The sequence below is a fragment of the Pseudophryne corroboree genome, chromosome 8 (genome assembly GCF_028390025.1).
Source record: "Pseudophryne corroboree isolate aPseCor3 chromosome 8, aPseCor3.hap2, whole genome shotgun sequence".
NCBI classification, from domain to species: Eukaryota; Metazoa; Chordata; class Amphibia; order Anura; family Myobatrachidae; genus Pseudophryne; species Pseudophryne corroboree.
In genome coordinates, this window is record NC_086451.1 from 97,522,441 (window position 1) to 97,546,513 (window position 24,073).

A 24,073-nucleotide genomic window follows, 5' to 3' on the forward strand; every position below is an offset into this window, starting at 1 on the left:
ACCAAAAACCCACAACCAATTTTTTTAAATTAGACATCGCAGGTTTCGGGAGCGCACATATCCAAAATTCGGCGTGAGGTCCACAAGGTGTTTTTGCAATAAAAAACCTCGCACCTAATTGGGTACCCCCCTATTATAAAAGTAACTGTTCATAAATATAGAACTATGTACAAGTATTTCTATATGAATCTCAATGCCCATATTGCTATGCTGTGAAAATGAAAAAGAAGATGCTTGGAATAAATGCATTTATTTAATCACAAAAGCTATTAGAAACCGAGTCTACAAGAGGAAACTTATTCCTCTATTTGTCTGATGGGCATTTTATTTTTACTAGTCACAGACTAGTGGACCTGTTGGTTCTCATTATCATGTAATGTATCAACGTGAACTAATGAGATAGATTGTGATGGAAGATATCTTTACCGGGGAATTATTAGTACAGACAGCGGCTTAGTGGACATGTAGTTGGTTCATGAAAACTCATTACCTACGTTGAGTGGATATATTAATATTTCCCCATGGAAACATTGCAGGTGGAGATTATATTGGCAGAGGTCCATATGCACAATGCACAAAGTGTATGGTGATCTGCAATTTGACCAAACAAATGCAACATATTTTACCTAATACAGGTTGAGTCTCCCTTATCCAAAATGCTTGGGACCAGAGGTATTTTGGATATCGGATTTTTCCGTATTTTGGAATAATTGCATACCATAATGAGATATCATGGTGATGGGACCTAAATCTAAGCACAGAATGCATTTATGTTACATATACACCTTATACACACAGCCTGAAGGTCATTTTAGCCAATATTTTTTATAACTTTGTACATTAAACAAAGTGTGTCTACATTCACACAATTCATTTATGTTTCATATACACCTTATAAACACAGCCTGAAGGTCATTTAATACAATATTTTTAATAACTTTGTGTATTAAACAAAGTTTGTGTACATTGAGTCATCAAAAAACAAAGGTTTCACTATCTCACTCTCACTCAAAAAAGTCCGTATTTCGGAATATTCCGTATTTCGTAATATTTGGATATGGGATACTCAACCTGTATTATATAATGCAATTGGGCTGCATGTAGCTCCAAAACTGTATGCATGGGAAAATTATTTTATTTTAATTAACAGCATAGCCACATATTCCATAATGCTTTAAAATTGGGAACAAAACAGTCATAAAACAACACTAGGTAAAAAAAAAAAAAGTGGTACCTATTGCATACTTTTCCAGCCAGTGTGCTATGTGTGTTCTATGTGGGCTGCATGATTCAGTCACACAGCAATGCTGGGCTAGGGCAACAGGGGGTAAAGTGATGAAAGAGAAAATATGTAGCGTTATGTGTGTACTGTATAGAGGGGATGTTATTTGGGTAGGATAGCTTATGGAGGTTATGTGGGTGCTTCTGGAATTTGATAATCTGCCTGAAGAAGAAAGCTTGAAATTTTAGAGACTAGTGGACAGTGTTTTTGTGCATGGGAGGGCATTCCACAGAGTGGTTGTTGTCCGAAAAAAGTTCTGTAATCGTGAATGGGAGCAAGTAATGCGTGTTGATGAGAGACGCACATCTTGTGCAGAGTGAAGAATCGGATTGGGAATATGTTGAAATGAGGGAAGAGATGTATGTTGATTAATAGTCTTATGTGTAAGTAAAATTGAATTCGGTAGCATACAGGTAACCAATGGAGGGACTGACAGAGCAGTCCAGCAGACACGGAACGTTTAGCGAAGAAGATCAGCCTTGCAGCTGCATTCAACATGAATTGTAGTGTTGAGAGTCTGTTTTGGGGGAAGACCAGTAAGGAGCCTCTTGCAATAATCAATACAGGAGATAATAAGTGCATGGATTACAGTTTTTGCATTGTTTGTGTAAGTTATGGGCATATCTTATAAACATACAGTATTTGCCTGTATACAGAGTTCTACGCATTCCCCTATCTGTAAGCTTGGTTTGCTCCTAGTCATCATCATGAGCAGACTAGACGGGCCAAGCGGTTCTTATCTGCTGTCAAATTCTATGTTTCTATGTATCTAGGCACACTTGCACCTACCCTATACCATGTGTATTTCTGCTCACGTCCATCTTGCCCACAAGTGCAGTCAACATGCCCTCCCCAAATGTTGCCTACGTGTGAACATCCTGCTATAGCCCAGTTATGCCTATTCAGTCAGAGTGGTAGATGTTAGACAAAGCATTCCCAGAGCACTTGGTGCAAGTGTAATGTGTCTATTAAGACAGTCTGTTAAGTGAGCTGCATATTACATTCACAGCATTTGGCTGGAAAAGTCTAATTATAAGTAGGTGTGATACGTGAGGATGCCAGTATCCTGACAGCTACTACGTAAGTATACTACCCCTCTCCCCCTACCACCCTAACCCTCCTTACCTGATGCCTAACCCGCTTCCCCTCCTCTGCAGCCTAACCCTAACTGTCCCTGTTTAGTGCCTAAAGCTAACTGTCCTTCACCGCAGCCTGACCGCAACCCCCCTTCCTCATAGCCTAACCCACCCCCTAGTGCCTAAACCTAAACCCCCCATGGCCTAACCCTAGCCCGCTCCGGCATACTAATGATCGGGATGCTGGCAGTCAAGATCCCAGTGTCAGCATTGAGAGGGACTTCAGGATTCCACCACCAGTCTTCTGACCAGTGTAAGGATTCCGACGTCGGGATTTCGACTGCCAACATCCCGAGTGCCAGGATGTCGACTGTATTACTTATAAATGGACGATTTATAACTGTGCAACCTTATATATGGGAGTACTGCCATGGCAACAGGGCCGTAACTATTAATGTGTGAGAAGGGCCATCGCCCAGGATGTGGCACCATCACTGTCCCATGGCACCTGCATGTGGTTTGCGTGATGCCTGGAACGGCCAGTAGCACTGCTGCAGAACCACACAAAGCATCCAAGGCAGTCACATTGCAGCCTGTGGAGCAGTCCGGATTGTCTTTAGGATGCTCTGGTCAGTGCTCTACTTCCTAGAGTCAGTGGCCCCACCCCCTAGGGTTTAGACAGCAGCAGGGCTGGCACTTGGCAGCATAGAGCCCTGTTCGGGCCCTGGTTGTGCGGCTGGAAACCTGATAATTAGGATAAAGCTTCTCCATCCAATTAATCACCAGAGTAATATTTTGAACAAGAGGTCAACAACTGAACCTCTGAAATGTAACATGTACTTGCTGAGTTTTCTGTTATCCCTGGTTAGCATACCCTCCAACACGGCTGTGCCAAAAATCGGTACAAATTAGGAAAGAGGACGAGGCCATGAAACGCTCCCATAAGAATCAATAGGATTGGGAGACGCCGAAACCCGGTACAAATCCCTTTATGGCCGGTACAGACCATGAAAAATTGTACTGTACCGGACAAAAAGGTTCAGTTGGAGGGTATGGGTTAATTTTATACAGGATAAGGTCTGATTCAGAGATATAAGCAAATACGATGGTTTGCACACATCTACGATGGTGGATGGACTAGACACTTAGTGCCCCTTAAGCCTCAGCCTGACTGACTGGGGCGTAAGGTGGGCGGAGCTGGCCAGTGTTTCTGAGATGGGGCCGCATCACCCCCGTTTTCTGGGAGTATCGAGGCCAGGGTCTGTGTCTTCCAATGCATATTTCCTGGCCCCGGCTGATCAATACCAGCAGCCATGCTGACAGTCACTATGGCGATCCAATGCTGCATATTCGGAGGCAGCACTCGGATAACAGATACCGTTGGAGGTATCTTTAACAGATAGACACTTCCTGCGACATAAGCAACTTTACACATCACTTCTGCGTCCATTGTGGAATCAGGCCCTAAAAGCGCAAACATTGTGGTATAGATGTTTTAATGTGTTAGAAATATTTTTGGCAAATTATAATGGCTAGTTCTGCTGTCTCACTTGCAGCTGGAAAACAGGAGTATGCAGCAGCCAATCAGATTATGCCATCTTTCTAGAGCTCTTTAGAAAATGAAAGCACACATCTGCTTGGTTGTTATGATTACAGGATATTTTTTGCTGTTATATGTAAACCAGTATTAATAAATATTCCCTATCATTGCTACATAATTTGGTGCCGGTCAGAAACATTAAACGCACGAGCACAACATACTATATAGAGAGAACCTACCTTCTCTGTATATTTACATATTGATATTTTTTGTAGTCTATACCTTTAATAAGCAAACTAAATTAAAAAAAAAGCAACTAAGAGTAGATGGAAAGATCCTGCTCAGTTCTAGAAGCTTCTTGAGTGCTTTCAATCAATTTTATTTATATGCAAAATTGAGGGGGGAGAAAAAAAAACACAAAAAAAAAAACAAAGCTCTTCGTGATGCTAAAACTCTCAATTTACTGACAGGCAAATGGCTTCACGCTGCCACTTAATCTCATTTCTTGCATAATGCCCTCTAATTAGCATTTCAAAGTGAATTAATACTTCTAGGACATTAGCAATGGGAAAATCTGCTTGGGGCTCACAATAGCAGTTTAGAAGAAGCCAAGAAAGGCTCAGAGAGAAAAAAAATACATACCACCAACCACTTTGCATTGCAAAACTGTTCAACTTATTTATCTCTCTCTCTAAACACTTTTACCGCACACTGTTTTACTACTGTTCGCCAAGACGGAGGAAGAATAGAAAGGAAAATGATAATTGCTAAACTTACCGGCATCTGCTAAGTATCTGAATTTACAAGATCCAGGCATTGCTACATTTTACATTATGCTAAAGGAGAAAATACAATATATTTATCAGTGCTACTTCTTTTATTAATTAATGGCACTTTCAGCTTTGCCATACACCTGCAATTCTCATGTTGTTTCATGACGCCTTATTCTCTTGCCAAAGAGTCTACACGCCACATGGTAAACCATCTAACCTTCAATTATCAAACCTTTGTATTTCATATGTTAGTAATCACACTCTGTAACCATCTAATATGGTATATTTCCTGCAAATGTAAAAGGATTTGAGTCCTCTTGGAGAAAAGCGCTATATAAATAAACATTATTATTTCCTTTCTACCTCCTAATACGCACACACAACACACAAATATATATATATATATATATATATATATATATATATATATATATATATATATATATATAGTATGTGTGTCCTTTCTCCTTAGTTGGTACATTCCTGTCATATAGGACTTCAATTCCCCACGTTATTATGGGGGAGATGTTCCAAGCCTTCTAAAGAGTGGAGAAGTAGATAAGTGGGGAAGTTGCCCATAGCAACCATTTAACTTCTTTCTCTAATTTTAAAGAATCTACTTAATAAATGCTAATTAGAATCTGATTGGTTGCCATGGGCAATCTCTCCACGTGTCCACTCTTCCACGCTTTAGGAGACTTGACACATCTCCTTCTATTTTTCATAATTTTATGGAACACATAACACTGATTGTAAAGCAATAAAAACATGATGATGCTTAATAATTCATTATACAGGTTGAGTATCCCATATCCAAATATTCCGAAATACGGAATATTCCGAAATACAGACTTTTTGGAGTGAGATAGTGTAACCATTGTTTTTTGATGGCTCAATGTACACAAACTTTGTTTAATACACAGTTATTAATAATATTGTATTAAATGACCTTCAGGCTGTGTGTATAAGGTGTATATGTAACATAAATGCATTCTGTGCTTATATTAGGTCCCATCACCATGATATCTCATTATGGTATGCAATTATTCCAAAATACGGAAAAATCCGATATCCAAAATTCCTCTGGTCCCAAGCATTTTGGATAAGGGATACTCAACCTGTAATATGAACCGTGGATTTTGCACAGTATGATCCCTGCACTGGAACAGCTCAGAGTAGTCCCTCAACCCAATATCTATGATTAGACTATGAGACAAACTATATATTTAACCCCCCAAAAATAAATGTCAGCTTTCCCACTTGCGCAGACCACTACGGATACATTGTATGCTGTAACCCGCAAGCAATATTGTCAGAGCTTTGGTCTACTCTTACAACATTGTCTTATGGGCAAAGTTACAAAGTTCAGAGATGAGCATGTTCACAAAGTCTTACATAGCCTGTTACATCTGACATATAAAAATTAGTTAATTACACCACCACCACCACCACCACCACCACAGAAACATGGACCCGAGAAGAAGAGCTTAATAAGTATAGTTGTCTGTCTTCAGACCACCAGCTTGTTGGAACTTAGGCCTAGACTGGCATTCTAGTGAGTATGGCACTTTAGTGGCAGCAGTGTAGTCAGGTGTATGAAACAATATCCTATAAACAAAGATGACAAAATGCTTCCTCCCCATACTCAGAGTAATAATGACTAGCTAAGAATAATAATAATAATAATAATAATAATAATAATAATAATATGTAGTCAGCACCTTATTATATCTGGTGGTGATTGGTGGCCAGAAATGGAAGGGCATGGACAAGCAGGATTTGTAGTTCCCCTGCTTTAATCTAGAGCAACAATAACTCAGTGTAATAGTGATCAGCCTCCTTCAAACCAAAGGCTACCACCTCTTTGACCTTCTCTTTGTGCTAATAGGCCATTAAGATTCTGAAGATAATCATTTCTGGTAGTTCCATGAAACAACAGAGAAGAATTAGCAGAGAAAAGCTTCATGTAAGTGCAGGTGGTATGAATCCAAACAACAGTGAGGCATATCATATATGTTACTTAGTGATGTCACAGCACAACCATAATATATTTTATATCGCACACTGGGGCAGATGTATTATGCCTGGAGAAGTGATGAAGCAGTGATAAGTGCAAGGTGATAACGCACCAGCCAATCAGCGCATGTCAATTTACATATTGGAGATGACTGGCTGGTGAGTTATCACCTTGCACTTATCACTTGAACAGTACGGATGGTGTAATGGTTAGCATTACTGCCTCACAGCACTGAGGTCATGGGTTCTATTCCCACCATGGCCCAAACTGTGCGGAGTTTGTATATTCTCCCCGTACTTGTGTGGGTTTACTCCGGGTACTCCGGTTTCCTTCCACATTCCAAAAATATACTGATAGGTTAATTGGCTCCTGACAAAATTAACTCTAGTGTGATTGTGTATGTGTGTACATGTGGTAGGGACTATAGCTTGTAAGCTCCACTGGGGCAGGGACTGATGTGAATGGTCAAATATTCTCTGTAAAGCGCTGCGGAATATGTGTGCACTATATAAATAACTGGTAATAAATAATCACTGCTTTATCACTTCTCCAGGCTTAATACATCTGCCCCACTGTCTCCTATTACCTCAATTCTCCATCCTACAGTACATACTGCAGCCAGAGATTACATCACATACAATACAACCACATTATGGCAAAATCAAAGCTCAGAAGACAGCAATAAAGGAACATCTGTCTTACGAGCCCTACACACTGCGGGATCCGCCGCCAAGCTGCCCGACGGTGGATACAGCCGACGGGCGACCCAGCGGCGAGGGGACAGTGACGGGGGGAGTGAAGTTTCTTCACTCCCCCCGTCACCCGGCTCCATAGCAGTGCATGCAAATATGGACGAGATCGTTCATATTGGCCAGCATGCACAAGCGACGGGGCACCAGCGATGAACGAGAGCGGGGCCGCGCATCGTTCATCGTTGCTGCCTCCACATTGAAAGATATGAACAGTATCTCGTTCATTAATGAACGAGATCGTTCATATCTTTCACTCATATCGCCCAGTGTGTAGGGAATATTACTGTTTTTGTCAAAAGCTACTAACAATGTATTACAAGTAATAACTTTAAAATAAAACAATTTTAGAAACAAAATATGAACCTGAAAGTTCCATACTCTGCATCCTTGTGCTACTGATATGGTTACAGTATTCCTCAGTGACCTCTAAAATCCTTAGATGGCACATTAGTGCCGCGATTAGGGAAGGGTGCATTTGCCACTTTACAAATGGGCAGGGAGCAACTCCCTGCTAAAACAGATTTGCGTGTACACTAGTTTAACCATTGAAAAGAAGGATATTCATTTTTAATACTGAAATGTTTTGCAGCGTAGGTGAATCTTTCAGAGAGTTCTAGGGGTTAAGTTAATACATGAATCATATTGCATAATGGCACTGATATATATATTTTAGTAATTGCAATATTTGCTTTTCCTAGAATCCAAGTAAGTGTTATAGGTAATTCATGTTGATAGTATGTACAGAATTTATTAAACGCAACATGAAGTTATACTGGCTTTGCCAATAGCCATTTTTACCTTACGCAAAGTGGCGAGCTCTTGGCGGTGGAGCCTGGAAAATATACTTAACAGGAAAACTTGTTTTCAAAACTGTCAGAGACTATTGCCACAGAGCTCCAGAGATGCTGTAAAATCTACTGTAGTATGATTGGGACGCTACAGGCACTGTTTCTCCACGTTCCCAGTAGTTATAGAAAAATATTATGCGTTACTTCACCTTATTATTTGTGAAACTAAAGTACATCCGTTTGCCAGTCTGTTGGAATGGTCAGATCTTACGGGGTACCATCTGTATGATCACAGTCATTCCGATTTGCGCCAGTTCTATCCACCATGAGAAAGATCCTGTTTTGGGCCTATGCACAGTGCGAGTTACAGCTAATGAAATAATAAGTATTTAACGGCATTGGAATGTACGGTATACAAGCACCCGTCCTGAGCTAGGTGCTGTGTTCATTTAAAAATAGAGATCTGCTGATCACTACAAGCATTGCATCAGTGCTCTTGCCAAATAGGCCCGACATGCAAAATAAAATGTTAAATTAGTACTGTGAGTACTGATACTACGATCCATTGTGATCAATAGGTATTACAGCATTCTATAAGCAGGTTAAGTAGAATTAAATGTTCTCTACACACTGAGAACAAACCGATTGTTGGCAGCGGCTTAATTGCGTGATTCCGACTTGTGACTGACTTAAACGGAAAAGGTTCAGCAAACAAATTGCACACAAACCACACAAACTGCACGGGAAGGAATTCTGTTCTCGTTGGCCACTTTGGCCACAAGTTCATCGCTGGTGCCCCGTCGCTTGAGCATGCAGGCCAATATGGACGATCTCGTCCATATTTGCCTGCACTGCAATGGAGCCGGGTGATGGGGAGAGGGAAGAAACTTCACTCCCCCCGTCACTGCCGCCGAGTCACCCGTATACGCCATCGGGCAGCTCGGCGGCAGATAGCGCAGTGTGTAGGGCCCATAAGTGTAATGGTATAAGAAGAGAATGGAAGAGAGTCACCTGCCCAAAGATATGTACAGTACATTTTTGTAACAATGTAGAAAACAGTTAAACCTCCACAGAGGGATACTGAAAACCAGGCAAGTTCTGTATCATTACAGCATATTAAAAGTCTTAAAAAAAATACAGACATACTGTATGAGCAGCTAGCTAGTCATGTGCAATGGCCTAGGAACACTATATACAAAGACAGCAAGAACAGCACAACAAGCATAAATAATAAACAAACTATTCTTGTAGTAATAATAATAATAATAATAATAATAATAATAAAAAAAGTTTTAACAACAATATTTGTGCATTTTACCTTAAATTCTGATTACAAAATAATGAACGTTGACAGTTTATAAACAAGTATTAGATCAAAGTTCACTAGCAATAAAACAAGGCTAGATTTAAACTCTCTGTAATAGTGGATGGTGCTTATTGCTAACATAGCCCATCTGTGTTGGGTGGTCTTCTGTTTGCCGGCGGTCGGGCTCCCGGCGCTCAGTATACCGGCGCCGGGAGCCCGACAGCCGGAATACCGACAATTATTTTCCCTCGTGGGGGTCCACGACCCCCATAGAGGGAGAATAAAATAGTGTGGCGCGCGTAGCGCGCCACCGTGCCCGTAGCGTGGCGAGCGCAGCGAGCCCGCAAGGGGCTCATTTGCGCTTGCCAAGCTGTCGGTAAGCCGGCGGTCGGGCTCCCGGCGCCGGGATGCTGGTCGCCGGGAGCCCGACCGCCGGCCAGCCGTAGTGAACCCTCTGTGTTAAATCCAAGGATGTGATATACTTCTAAAGTAACATGTACAACTCTCTGAGGTTTACACTAACCAGGTTTAAGACGGGTGTGAATTTAACACCAAACCAACACAAATAATTTACAAATTAAATGTATGTTGCATAATCATTTAGTAACACAATATAAACATTCTCTAAAATACTGCTTACATTTTGTATCCACCACCCTAAACCAACGTCCTGCAGTTCTCAAATATTGCATGTGTTTGTTATAATTCTACTGCAAATGCAAATATAGCAATTACACTAAAATTGTACTATATATACGTCTTATTTCAGTTGATGTTCAACGTGCATCATTTTGCTTCTCTCCTTATATTTTACACTTTTGCTGAATGCAATTTATTCATGAATTACTTCTGCTCCAATTATTTAAGGGTTAAAATGACAACCTTCTTATATTGGAGAATAATTACGCCAAATACAACTTCCTTCTTGCTGTGGCAGTTTAAATAAAAGGCACTCATGGTGTGCCGACTACAAACACAAGACACAACATATGTGTAATAGGATTATTTATAATCTCCTCCTATAAAACACTTCACTTCTGATTCCCAGTGTCAGCGATCCAGCGTTACATCTGTATCCACACCACATTAGATTGTGCTCTGTCACTTCACATTGTTGGCCCATATCCCTCTTTCGAAAGTAAACAGAAGCAGAAGCCTCTGACGTGAGTTTAAAGAGGAAGCCTCAAATAGGACAGACGACCCTTTGGCAGCTAATTCAGTGTGCACTGCGATTCTATGCGCCAAAACGGGAATTCTTGCAGTCTATCGTCTCTGTGGCTTTGTTAAATTTATTAGCAATTTCTATAAGCTCCCTGCGGCTGTAAGGAGAACACACACACCAGGGAGATCGTACACAGTGTGTAAAAATGCCGGCTTTCTAATTTGCCTTTTTATGCGCACTCGCTGATGTAAGGACAGATCTATCTGGTTTCAACAGTCAGTAAAAAAAACACAATTACTCTGAAATTTGTGAACAGTGCTGAACCTATCTAACACATAATCAAGGACTTTCCTTAGCGAGAAAATAGGGAGGCTTCTGGTGTATTGCATAGGTAAAGCTCAATGATGTAGCATTTCTAAACGTTAAATCAAATGGTGGTATCACGCCAGAGGTGAGAAGTGAACTCTTTTTACATGTTAACAATAATCAAACCTAGTGATGCACATGGTGACTAGTCTAGACATGCAAACACATCAGGACAGATAGTAGTGATACAGACACAATGAAATAGAGGTCAATAAAGGACTAAGGAAGCAACCCACAGGAGATCCTAAAAGAGTGTGTTCTGTTATATACTCTCACTTACACGTAGTAGCAGAATGCAAATGTTTTACAAATAAAGATGATAAATAATAAACTGATTTTTTTTTCATTTAAGGGTCTTATGTAGAGTATACATAATACTTTAAGCGATACTTGTCCTAATAGTCTTGTCACCTAGGAGCATGACTTATAGAGAACTTTTAGAACAGTTTTATCTTCATATACAAAACATAACATATATGGGGGCACGGGGCTTGGACTGCACACACTAATTCTAAACATAATCAGAGGTGCTAGCATGCAGAGACTCTTAGTTCCATATTAAATAAAAAAAATAGAGTGTGCACCTGCATTTTCTCTTTTTCCTATGTGATTATACAAAGCTTAGCAATAACACATACTAAAACCATAACAGCTTTTTTTTTCTGCAAATGTCCCAGGCGAAACGTCAACAACACAACATCGTAATGCCCCTTTCCACCTCACATTCGCATTCCCGAAAAGTACAAATTGCAAGGTGACGGGTGTACGGCAAAAGGGTGGAGCTTTTAATATTGCATCTGTAGCCAGAAGTTGTGTGCTCTACACTTGCATTCATCAGAAGTGACTCAAGGTTTAAGGCAGCAACTGTAAGATCTGACAGAAACTTTAATAATTTATATTAAATATTGATGTGAATTATTTACAACGTTCATAATTCACAACCTGAGTAGCCTAAAAAGCGGGAGTGACACAAGGTTGAATGAAAAGGCAAGCTGACTGTTCACCTTGGTGGGAGGTTAGAGCTGTGCGGAGAAAACAAACACTGCATTCTTCTCCTGGTGTGAATTGGTAGATAATGGGAGGCAGAATAAGGCAGAGCAAACAAATCCCTTTCATTCTATCACTAGACACAAGTCACAGCCCTTCAGTCAATTCCTGTATTAGCTACAAGTCAATACAAAGTTAATGCCTTATTAACCTATCAGACTGGAGCTAATATCATGTAGGAAAAGTAAAAAACACACACACATATATGTGTCATTACATGGTTTCTGCCTAACTGATGATTATGTCCGCGGACGCGCCATGTTTATATACCACGTACTTGTCCTACATTGTCTTGTAATGTAAGTCACTATTTTCTTGTTTCGCACATTTGTTTATGTACTTTGTTAGGCGCTGCAGAACCCTTGTGGTGCCATATAAATAAAGGAGAATAATAATAACAATGAATAATAATATTAGATCTCAATATACATATATATATATATATGTATATATATATATATATATATATATATAGAGAGAGAGAGAGAGAGAGAGAAATATTGAGATATACATACATACATGCACACACACACACACACACACACACACACACACACACGCACACACACACACACACACGAGTGCTCTCAAAAACATGGCAGCTCCTATTTTTAACATAAAGTCCAGCACACTGACACACAAACATAAGCACATGGTATATGGGTGCATAGAGTTAAAGGGTCAGAGGGCTTTGCCTAACAGAGTATACAACTTCAGAGGCCAGCTGTATGAATATGGATCATAAATAGAATAAATTCAAAAAGTGACAATTATGAAAATTAAGCAGCTATATTTACACTTGGCCTAATTTAAAATAAACATAACACAGATATAAATCAGATAGTGGAATCATTGTACGATTATAAAGTGGTGTGTGTAAGTAGACACAGTTGCTTGCTAACTCAGTGGGCAAATGACAGCTAAGTAAAATGCCATGTATACAATCGTGGGTGAACTTGTGACTACATTGGAATTCACAACCCTTCATTTGATTTCTGGTGACAAAGGCAGCAAATCAATAACATAAAGCGGTCCCAACTAACTTGGTTAGTTCAGGTACATCAGAAACCTGGGCTACAGAGAAATAATAAAGGATTCCAGTGATAAAACTGGGTAAGTCAGGATAGAAAGGAGCCAGATTAGCAAGCTATATATATATATATATATATATATATATATAATATAGCAATAGCTTGGCACTCCGGATAAAATAAAATAGGCATATGAAGGGTGCCCTCCCCAACGAATAAACAGTCAACTAGTTTCTTATAAATAAGAAAAGGGCGGCACTCCAGTAAACATGTGAAAAAAAGTTCTTTAGTAGATACTCATCTGTGTCGTCGTCAATGTTTCAAGGCTCGCAGGCCTTTTCGTCAGGACGTATGTAACAGTGTCAAGTGCATACAGAGCAAGACTTGCTCTGTATGCACTTGACACTGTTACATACGTCCTGACGAAAAGGCCTGCGAGCCTTGAAACATTGACGACGACACAGATGAGTATCTACTAAAGAACTTTTTTTCACATGTTTACTGGAGTGCCGCCCTTTTCTTATTTATAAGAAACTAGTTGACTATATATATATATATATATATATATATATATATATATATATATATTGAAGGAAGGAAAACAGACCTAAAAATTCAGCTCTATGCGCATTTCAATCCAGCTGCACCTCTTGAAACTACACATAGGTCAGTATTCAAATTGAGATAATCATACAGTATACTGTATATGCTTTTTACACCAACTGGCCTTTGCACCAGACAACATAAGGGTTAACATAAAACATAGTCCTTTCTGGAAACTTGGAGGTTAAACGGGAACCAAGTCACATTTCTGGCAACTATTTTGAAGGAAATATGTCCTGAAGAAAAAGGGACTCCTTTCCGGTAAAATATGTGCGCTACGCAAAAGCTCTGTTCCAGCATCCTTATTCAAGGTGTGCTAAGTTTTATTGAGCTATCAGAAAATATAGGACATTTCATGCTCTCCTCATAAATGTGTCTTAATGTGCAGAAAGGAATAATTGTGCTATATTGTCCTGTCCCCAACACTGTGACAATTAGACATTTCATACATCAACCAAAACAAGCATAACTTGGGGACTGTACAAATATCAAGTGAGTCGTGTAATGAGATGAAAGACAAAAGTAACATATTGGAAACAGACATGTAAAAGTGGTTTGTGCGCTCTTCCTCCAGCTGAGAATCGGGCAGCATTTCCTTGTTTTAATAAAATACATTTTGTAATAAAAACAACGTTAAGAAAAATAATACCAAAACTGCCTCCGTTGCTTAACATAATATATGTGGTGTGCTTACTATTGCCTGAAACTGCCCCTGATTATCTTCATTTATTGAATTTGCATTGATAACTGTCTGCCGCTTAACCTTACAGGAGGAAGCCAGTTGTTCCCTGGAAACAGATCTGTATAATTGAGTTGAAGTTTGTTGCATGTTTAACTCATATGTTACTTGAGAGACTGCATCACTGTGCTTAGCTGACAGCAACACAAGCTCGGGCTTTTTTTTAATCTTTTTTAGTGACGGTTTCAAAATAAATAAATAAATGAAAAAATAGATGGTAAAAATATAAATATCTTCGACTTTAATTATCTTGCATTTATGCCATTTCATCAATAGCCAAATACTTTCTATTAACATCCTGTAGTTATTCTCAAATGCACTATATAAAACAATTATATACAGTATTGGGTGTACGTACAGTGATTTTCAATGGTGAGTGTAGGAAGGACACAAAGCAATGGGGTGGGGGGGGGGGGTGGGGGGGTCTTTGGCCGAGATGGTTTATCACCATTCATACAGTACACATAAAAGAGGTATACGTGATCACTACGAATCAGCACTTTCTAAAGGTTATGTCAAGCTGAGAAATTAATATTGTAGATTTTTTTCTCTTTGCAAGCACGCACCTTGGCACATTCTTATTCCTTAACTAGGGATAATTTCATTCTCCCTTAAGGTGGGAAATGACGGGAACCAAAATAAAACGCCAGCATTTTTATACGTGTAATATAAAGTCACAGCAACACCCGTCATGGAGGAGCAGTGTGCTATTTTTACTGCCTGTGTCGGCACAGGTAAACTCTCGGTGAAAATAGCAAAGTGCTATGGAAAAGGTACATCAGCTGTAAGGCTGTCCTGCTGCTGCCGTATCGTATGCAACACAGATTTCAGCATTCAACAAGTGCTTATAGCTAAGAGGTTCGTTCTTTAGTAGAATATTTATTCACATAATATTTATTTGGATAGACTGCATGGTTAATCCATCAGTTACCAAACCCACGATCACCGCAGTGCTCTGCTGTTTTCTCAGTCTGTGAAAGGGTTAACGCTCCCCCGAATGACCACTCACATCTTGTTTTCTGGGTCAAAAATGTTCAGTGAGCGTTTCTACGGACTCTCTTTAGGCATATAAAAATCCTTCAACTAGCCCGAGACGGTCCTTCCAGCTTCCCCTGCGGACACCTCGCTCACTGGAGAAGTTCATTACATTTTATGATCTTCCCAAGTCTGTCCTGCTTTATAAGACTCGCAAAAGGCCACAAATCTGGCAAACCATCACGTATGCCATTAGACATTACTACTAAATGAATGGCATTTAAGCTTTCTGTTCTATGGTGCCTATATTTATGGGTGGCTTGGCAGCTACCAATGTACCTTTTTGCTGTATGTCTAGTTTCTAGAATAAAATGAAAACATAAGATTTTATTGGGTGGATGTGTAAAGGAGCAAGAGTAAGATTCCGAGAAGCAATTTTCCCTTCTTGGCTGATATATTACCTTTAAATACCTTATAAGTATTGGTTTAAAGGCGCTACCGAAATGGACAAAACTATTTGGAAATACAGTGGTAACTCGTATGCTGTTACATTAATGGGTGTCACACCTTGATTTGGAAAAAAAAATGGTGTTTTCCAAGATCGATGACTCCGTTACAGCTTTTATGACAAACTAACAAATATTTCTAATTTTCTCAGTTCACAAATACTAATGAAGCAATCTCAGGTTTTGCCAGTATGTACCCACTTGGGGATAAAAACTTACATTCAGGCTCAGGCTCGGTGACAAAAGAAGGGGAAAAAAACATCCATACACAATCATATGTTCACGTGTATTGATTTTTATGCCTGTGGCTAGCTGAAAAATCCAGAGCCTGTTTATTTAATTCAAAAAAAGGTCATTTCTCATCTACATGCAACAAACAGCGTGCAAGCAGGGCTTAATCTCACTCTTTTTTTTCCTGGGCTTCAAAGAAAAAAAATTATCAAAATACTGAAATAAACAGGAGAATGATTCCGGGCAGGTTAACGCCTCGAATCCAAAACGCAAAACACTGTTATTCTCCAAACCGCTATTTTACTAAAAAATAATAATAATAGTGTAAAAAATCTGCAATAGCCTGCTACCTTGTGGTTGTCATTAGCAGAGCACACTTATAAATAAAGCTTGATAACTAGTGTATAATTTCACACCAATTCTCGGCAAAAAAGAAAACAGCATGGCATTCACAAGCCTACAAAGCCAGAAAGTACATTTGCTTGCCAAACTATATATATGTATCATATCTGCTTTTTATTTAGTCAATAAAATCTGCCAGCTGATGTGATAATTAAAATAAACAAACGCGATAAAACAGTCTCCAAGTGTAGGTGTGCATAAAGTGAAGCATCTCTTTGATCCAATATTTTGATAGATTTTCTGGAGTATGAGAGATGCTTTGAAACAATGAGACGGTCAGGAGACAAAGACGTTCCATGACCCTTTTCATTTTCAACAACTAACAAGGTAAAGTTTCCGTGTTAGGATTAGCACGCAAACCAGCCGCCCTCTGTGACATTAAACAGATTGCCGCCACTGAGAATGAAAACAAACACTTGAAATTCAGCATTGCTTATAACTACAGAACCAGCTGCTTCCACTGTTACAGCACAATTGCTACAGAATTGGACAGATAACAGTATTGCAATGTACGGATTACGTTGGTGCCTTCTATCCCCCCTCCCTTTAGTGGATTATGTTAGATTTTTACATCACATTAAAAAAAATGATGCAACTGAATCTGCTTATTTACACTACAACGCTACACTATTTACTGATGTCATATTCAACGTCCTGCATTCTTTGTCTGCTAAGATGACTATTTAAAACAATCTTGTGCTCATTCATTATGTAAGAGGCATGTCTTTCCCCATTTACATTTTTTCCTTTTGTCAATTTTACTGTCACTTTTATAAGCTGGGGCGCCAGTGGACATTTGTACAGATCATCACTCTCATCCACAGAGGCGGTTTCACCCTATCTAATCTATGAAGATCTGAGACTTGACACCTTGCTTACAGTTCTAGTCATTCTGATTAGGTTCATTTCGCAGACTGAACGAAGTCTACAATTATTTCAATTATTAAAATTTCTCTGTTAAGTGGAATAATATGCTCTAGTGCAGCACAATGCATAGACAATGCTTTATAATCTTCAGAGCAGGGTTTTGGGAATATAAGATTCATATTTTTAAAAAGTGAAAATAAATCTTACAGTGTTTTTAGTGATTGTGTTTTTGCATGTAGATTAGTAAAACAGATGCTGATCAAATTTAAATTTGGAAATTAAAATAAAAAAAAGGACCTCAAATAGAAGAAAAAACATATATATTCTTCTGGTATCAGATTAACCTCTGAGTTGCTGTGTGTGCAGTGTATTGTAAACAGAGAAAGTGTTTGTAAGATCAGGTCATTGTGTATTATTCCAGCAGAAAGCAGCAATTAGAGAGATAGATTTGGGGGTTTTAAAAACCCCTCTCCGCACACGGAAATTGACGGTGATTGATTAGGTGTGCCACCAATTAATATATATATTGTAGTCATTTGATTTGCTACAATGTATCAATGACAAGCTCAACACTGAAACTGACACCCTTAATAGGTTCTGGTGATTTGACACCCTTGAAATCCCTGGATTACTTAATGATCACTTTTTTTTACGAAAATAGAAAATAAATGCAACAAAGCTAAATTAGAAATGGCTATTTTTCTTCTGTACGGCTGGTCTGGGCACTGGTTTTACACATATATGAAGAATATGATAATAATATGATATAATAAACGATTTTACAGATAATGGATTATTATGATTATCAAGACAGCAATTTAGCCCTGTTCTTAACAACAAAAGGCCACATGCCTGGTTTGTTAAATTCCCCATAATGCCACTTAAAAAAAAACACACACACACACACACACACACACACACACACACACACACACACACACACACACACACATTTATATATAAATATTATATTTTATATATATATATATATATATATATAAAGTTCTGCAACGGAAACTTCAAAAATGTCGAAAATACCTGACAAAGTACTATTATTATTAAAAAGTACTTAGTATTAAGTATTTGCATATAGCAAACATTACTTCTTAAGATACGAATATAAAGTATATGTTTGATCCAGCATTTAAAAAGAGGGATAGTTTCAAACAGTTTAAACGATTTTAAGCGCTATCTTGTAAATATTTTAACACAAATTGTAACCTGCATGTTGGTGATACTAAATTTTCTAGAGCCCCCTCACACAAAAACAGCAATTGCATGAATTGGGAGTCAAATATACTCCACGATAATAATGGCAGAGAAAGAGTTCCTTAAAAAATAAGACTTATAAAATAATGTGCAAAAATAGATGTTATTCTGACTTTGCTTTAATGGAAGCCCCAGATAGAGCAATACTGTACATTTCTTTCCAGCCAAAATACAGATATCTTTAACAGCAAATTTGGCAGTTAATTAATGATCTGATTTGATGTCAACAGCACAGGTTCCTTTATTGATCTTATGATGGGCGTTTGAGGAGATTTCAGAGCAGAAAACAGCTGTGGTGATGGGCTGCACATCTAGGTGAAAATTCATGCAACTATTATTGGCCTTCAATGTTCTACAAACACATGTCTGTGGAACTATTTCTCTTTTTTTTTTTGGGGGGGGGACACACAAAACACATGCTAAAAGAATACAGACACAATGTCAACTTTACAAGTGACGACTAATGATAAACAGAGCTTTACTAATGAAAACAGAGCTGTTTGCACAGCAACCACCTCCAGCATTTAAGGGGTTAAAGTGTAATATTCCATTTTTTTTCTATAAGCTGCCAAAAGGAACGGCACTTGTGGCAGGTGATCTATGAGCCTCACCCCAACCAGCATACACAACATCAACTGATAGCAACTGTCAGTAAACAAATTATCAATACATTGGAGGGTTTTTGTTTTTTTTGCTCTGGTTCATGAACACGAGATGTTAAAAAAAAACAAAGATGGCGTTGCCCAGATGAGAAATAGTGGAGTAAATGGTGTAAAGCTCGGACCAACAGTATGTAATACAATTCATGGTTTGGGTTTTATAGGACAGAAAGATAAGAACCCCTACCTGTTTTCTCTTTAATTTCACATAGGACGCTGAAGAGAGCTGGCTTCATTCTATGGCAGTTTAGAGCATGTTTTCTGTAAAAACAATTCAAAATAACAATATTACCACAATGTAATGCATGGAGTGTCATATTACCTATAATTTACCAATACAGTCTGATGACAAGAACAATGGAAAAATATCTTTCAATACATATTACCCCTTTCATATCATATAATAATAATAATAATAATAATAATAAATTACTGGGGGTGGGAGAGCAGCAGCATTGTAAAACTGTATAAAAGGGACACTAAAATGAATACATATATTTATTTCATCCATCCCAACTAAGACGATTTGATAAATATGTGCACTGGGAAGTTTATTAATCGCCCATCAATGTGTTTTACTTACGGGTCTTTAACCCGAACCTGCTGCTTAAACCAAAACTGTTAGAGAAGTTATAAGTTGAGCTTTCGCTATTTCCAATTTGTAATGTTTACTCACATGTCAGATTAGCTCTCTATTATGGCAACTGTAAATCAACACTTGTCTGCAATAAGTGGCTTGACTCCACATCAAAACTGATTTATTAAAAGGGGACAACTTTTACACGGCAGTATATTTTACCAACATTGATTTCATTTTTTTTCCCTCTGCATTAGCGTCTCCTGAAATACTCCCAACAAACATACGCACACAAAATTAGTGTGTACTCGCTAAAGAATATGTGAGAGATGAGGTCTGTTTACAAAATGAATGGCAGATGGATTTTGTAATGTTAGGACAATAAACATGGGCACAGCCATATAAACAAGTACAGACACAAATCTGAACACTCTTTCCTTACAAATACCATTACAGAGTGTCTGCTGTTTACAAATCATGCAAACAAGTTGTCAGGAATAAGCCAACAATGGTTGGGTAGAAAAATATATGTATTTATTGGCTAACTCTGTATTTATAGAGGAAGTTCCTGTGTTCCCTTGCATTAAACTTGATTGCTTGTTGGAAGGAAGCTAAGTGGTCCTGAATGCTTGCCCTATAAATACTGCTCTATATAGGGACTCACACCAGATAAAGGTTCTCTCCTGATGCAAGGGATCTGTCGAATAGCATTTATTGCCATCATTTTCACAATGCCTTGGCCAATATATGTACGCAAATGGACGTGTGATCCCTTCTGCGCTCAATTTATTTATAATGATCAGTTTTCCTACTGTATATAGGGCCATTGTCTACCCTAGAGGCAGAGCAAGAATAGACTGGAGGGTTCCTTCAAGCTGCACTTAAGGAGATCGAGGGAGGACGTCTACACACGGCTATAGCTGCAAGCTGTATTTATATCAGTCTGCCTATGAAGGCATCATTTCATCCCCATGCGAGAAGGAGCCTGCAGCTGCATCGCAGCCTCTGCTCGTCGCTACCCAAACATGTGTTGGTTTATTTGACAAACTGCCTGCATTGAGAAGTTGCTCACTCCAGGATGTGCAGGAGTGATGAGCTGCCGTGATGTGTGGGGAGGGAAAGTGTGATGCTGTGTGTGTTTTTTTTTTTTTTATTGCGGTGAAAACCAACTTTGCTTGTGCCTCATCCAGGCTCTGATCAGTGATGGTCATGATCTGGTGCAGGATGTCCCCGATGTCCTGTTTCCTCCCGTCCCCATCTGTCCCGTCATGTCCGTGGGGAGGAGGTAAAGTCATCCCCCCCTGTACCGAGTGACCGGCCATGTTCACCCCGGCCAAAGTCTGCATCATCCTGGTCTGATCGTCCATACTCCTCTCCGCAGCCAAATCAATTGAAACGCAGACTGCAAGGATTCCTCACAGTCAGGGGCAGCACCGCTAGGGGGTCACTGCCCCGCACATCAACAATGACAAGCCTCAGATCACAGCCTCAGCCTTCTATTCTCCTTTGGTACACCGATTTACTAAAATATATATATATCTATATATCACAGAATAGAGCAGTTCTTTACTCCAACAGTTCAAGGACCATCCAAAATACGGTGCGGAAGTGTGATACTCGCATATGAAAAAGTAACACAAGACACGATCCCCCTTCTGCTTGTTTTACTACTGTACCAAGTGATCTGTCAGGAGAAAGCAGGTCTTTCTTGCCACTTTTATTCCATCACATACAAAGGCAGCAGACTCTGGGGGTCTCATGAAAGATAACAATAATGCTTCCTAGGTTCTGGCTCTAGTTTTCAGATCAGCAAGGCCAGTTACAGTTTATCCCATCAGGATACAAGTAGCAGAAGCCAGGCAATGCTTTGCACATACTGTCAAATGTCAGCAACTGACTGCTTTGGAATTCTGCAGGTATTTAAATGTTTAAATCGGTTTTAATATTATATTCGATGCTTTATTCCATCAACGCCCGCTTCGAAATAGTCCGAAAAAGAAAAAACTGAAGTTAAGATCGGATCTGCAGGGTGTCACGAATAAAGGAAACGCCACTTTTCTTCTAGGACAGTTCGTCATCTACTCCTGCAGCAGGAAATGTGCTAAGAAGTTACGCTCAGTCTCAGTCATTTATCCCATCAATGCAAAAATAAAAAAATTAAATAAAAATAAAATTCTGTGGAAAATGACACAATAGCCGATTTTTCCCCCCACTACATTAGTGAGACCTCTCGACATGAAGAGTAACAGCACACTGCTCCGCTGCTAGCACAGTCCAATGATGCTTTATTTTGTCCTCTGGTTTTCTTTTAAATAGAAAAATAAAAAATATATTTAGTCCCGATCTTTTTGAATTTTTTTTTCTTCTTCTTTCTTCAATCCTTCATCCCTGATCTGCTCTCCATCCAAGAGCTGCCAATCTCCAGCTTCTCCTTGCAAAGAGAAATAAATAAATCAGTGACTGATGGAGCTGCTCGCAGATCACCTCCAATAAAATAAATGGTGGTGGGGGTGAGGGGGGGGGGGGTATTAAAAAAAAAAAAAATAGGCAATAAACAAAATGTATGTGAAAGTCTGTGTGAGAGAAGTTGTGTCCTGGGGTGGGGTGGTGCCAGGCAGCAGTATTGATGAGGGCACCGTGAGTGAGAGCTGGGGCAGTGATGGGTGGCAGGGATGGGTACGGTGCCCGCTCAGGGGGTGATGATGATGATGATGCCTCCGAGCAGCAATCAACAAAACTTTTTTTCCCTCCTCCTCGGCGGCGGCGGCGGCTGCGGGGAGAGGGGGTGATGAGGGAGAGATGGATGGGGGGCCGGTGCCGGGGCTCCCGGGCGGGATTTATGGCTCCGGCTGCTGCCCGGCTCTCGCTGCTGCCGGCCCCGGTGACGGATTGACAGGCTGCCAACGCCACTCACTCACTGCGGACGTGTCAGACTTTGAAGGAGGGGAGGAAATAAAAAGGGAGACAAAATATAAATAATGGAGGCAAGCTCCGCCCCCATCGTGTCCTGGGTCCCGGGAGGGGGAGGAGAAGGGGGGGGAGAGAGAGAGCGGGGTGGCCTCCTCCAGTCTCCGCCCGGCAGCTCCAGCCGTGAGGAGGAGACTCGGGGTTTACCTCTGAGAAGCAGAAGCAGCGCCGGTGTGGTTGCTAGGAAGGCTGTTGCGACGCAACCTGCCGCCGTTGCTAAGGGATGTGTGACAGGCGGCCAATGAAATGCCAAGACTACTCCGCTGGGTGTATCAAGTTTGACTTAATGGTGTAAACAGGGTCGGTAGAGAGCACATCGCTTCCTGCCCGCCTCTCTACTTACGATTGGCCGATTCGAACAGTGACGGGAGCGGTGGGCGGGGCCTGAGTCCGATGGTTGGTCCTCATGCGGTTGCCATGGCAGCGAGGGAGCAGGAGGATGAGGGAGGGATGCTGCTGCTGCTGCCGAGTATATGATATGCGGCTGCCTCAGACCTCTGCTGCCCATAGCCCATCAGCAGCAGCAGCAGATCTCAGTGCAGGAGCTCAACAGTGTTCCCATAAAGGAGTTTATATTAATACGGATTTGAACATAAAAGCAATACAAATGTACACTGAGGGATGTCAAAAAAGGGTACAAAAAGTATTCCTACCGAAGCCCCCTCTCACCAGCACCGATTCTCTTTTGTTCCACATGTCATGAGAAGATTTTATGGACAGAAAACAACATAATACTATTATTAGCAACAAATCCTGCCACGGTAGTTAATAAAAATTATTTGCTACTATGATTATTTTTTAAGAAATTAGACAGAAGCTATGTATATTAATATATGTCAGCTATTTATTTTAATTACAAAATTACAGTAATTACCAATCCAATTTAATTTTCTGTGGTCGTTTTTGTAAGCCCCATTCCCTACAGTGTATTGCTACAACAGCAAAAGATGGAGTTTACAAGCTGTACTTACACATACCATTGGATGATTAATATAAATATTTCCCTACCTCTACCTTTCAAGTCTCACTGGCAAGGCAAAAGGATAATAAATCAATGGTCAAGAACCTAACAAGTCATTAGTATAGGAATTCAAGGGTGTTTTGTCGCTATATAACTGTCCTCAGTCCAGCTGATCGC

The 24,073-nt window shown here is 39.8% G+C and overlaps 1 protein-coding gene across 7 annotated transcripts in view; it reads right to left on the bottom strand.

Moving 5' to 3' along the window:
• The window catches only part of PBX3 (PBX homeobox 3), a 277,373-nt gene extending 254,042 nt beyond the window's left edge, over positions 1-23,331 (bottom strand). For 2 of the 7 annotated variants that reach the window (XM_063936810.1, XM_063936816.1), the window contains exons 1-2: positions 21,139-23,075; positions 19,579-19,652 (exon numbers count right to left, since the gene is read on the bottom strand). In XM_063936810.1, coding sequence (XP_063792880.1) covers positions 19,579-19,652; positions 21,139-21,335 — 271 coding nt within the window. In that variant the 5' untranslated portion in view covers positions 21,336-23,075. The other 5 variants (XM_063936812.1, XM_063936811.1, XM_063936815.1 and 2 more) reach the window with 5 other exon arrangements.
• Positions 23,332-24,073: the final 742 nt, after the last annotated feature.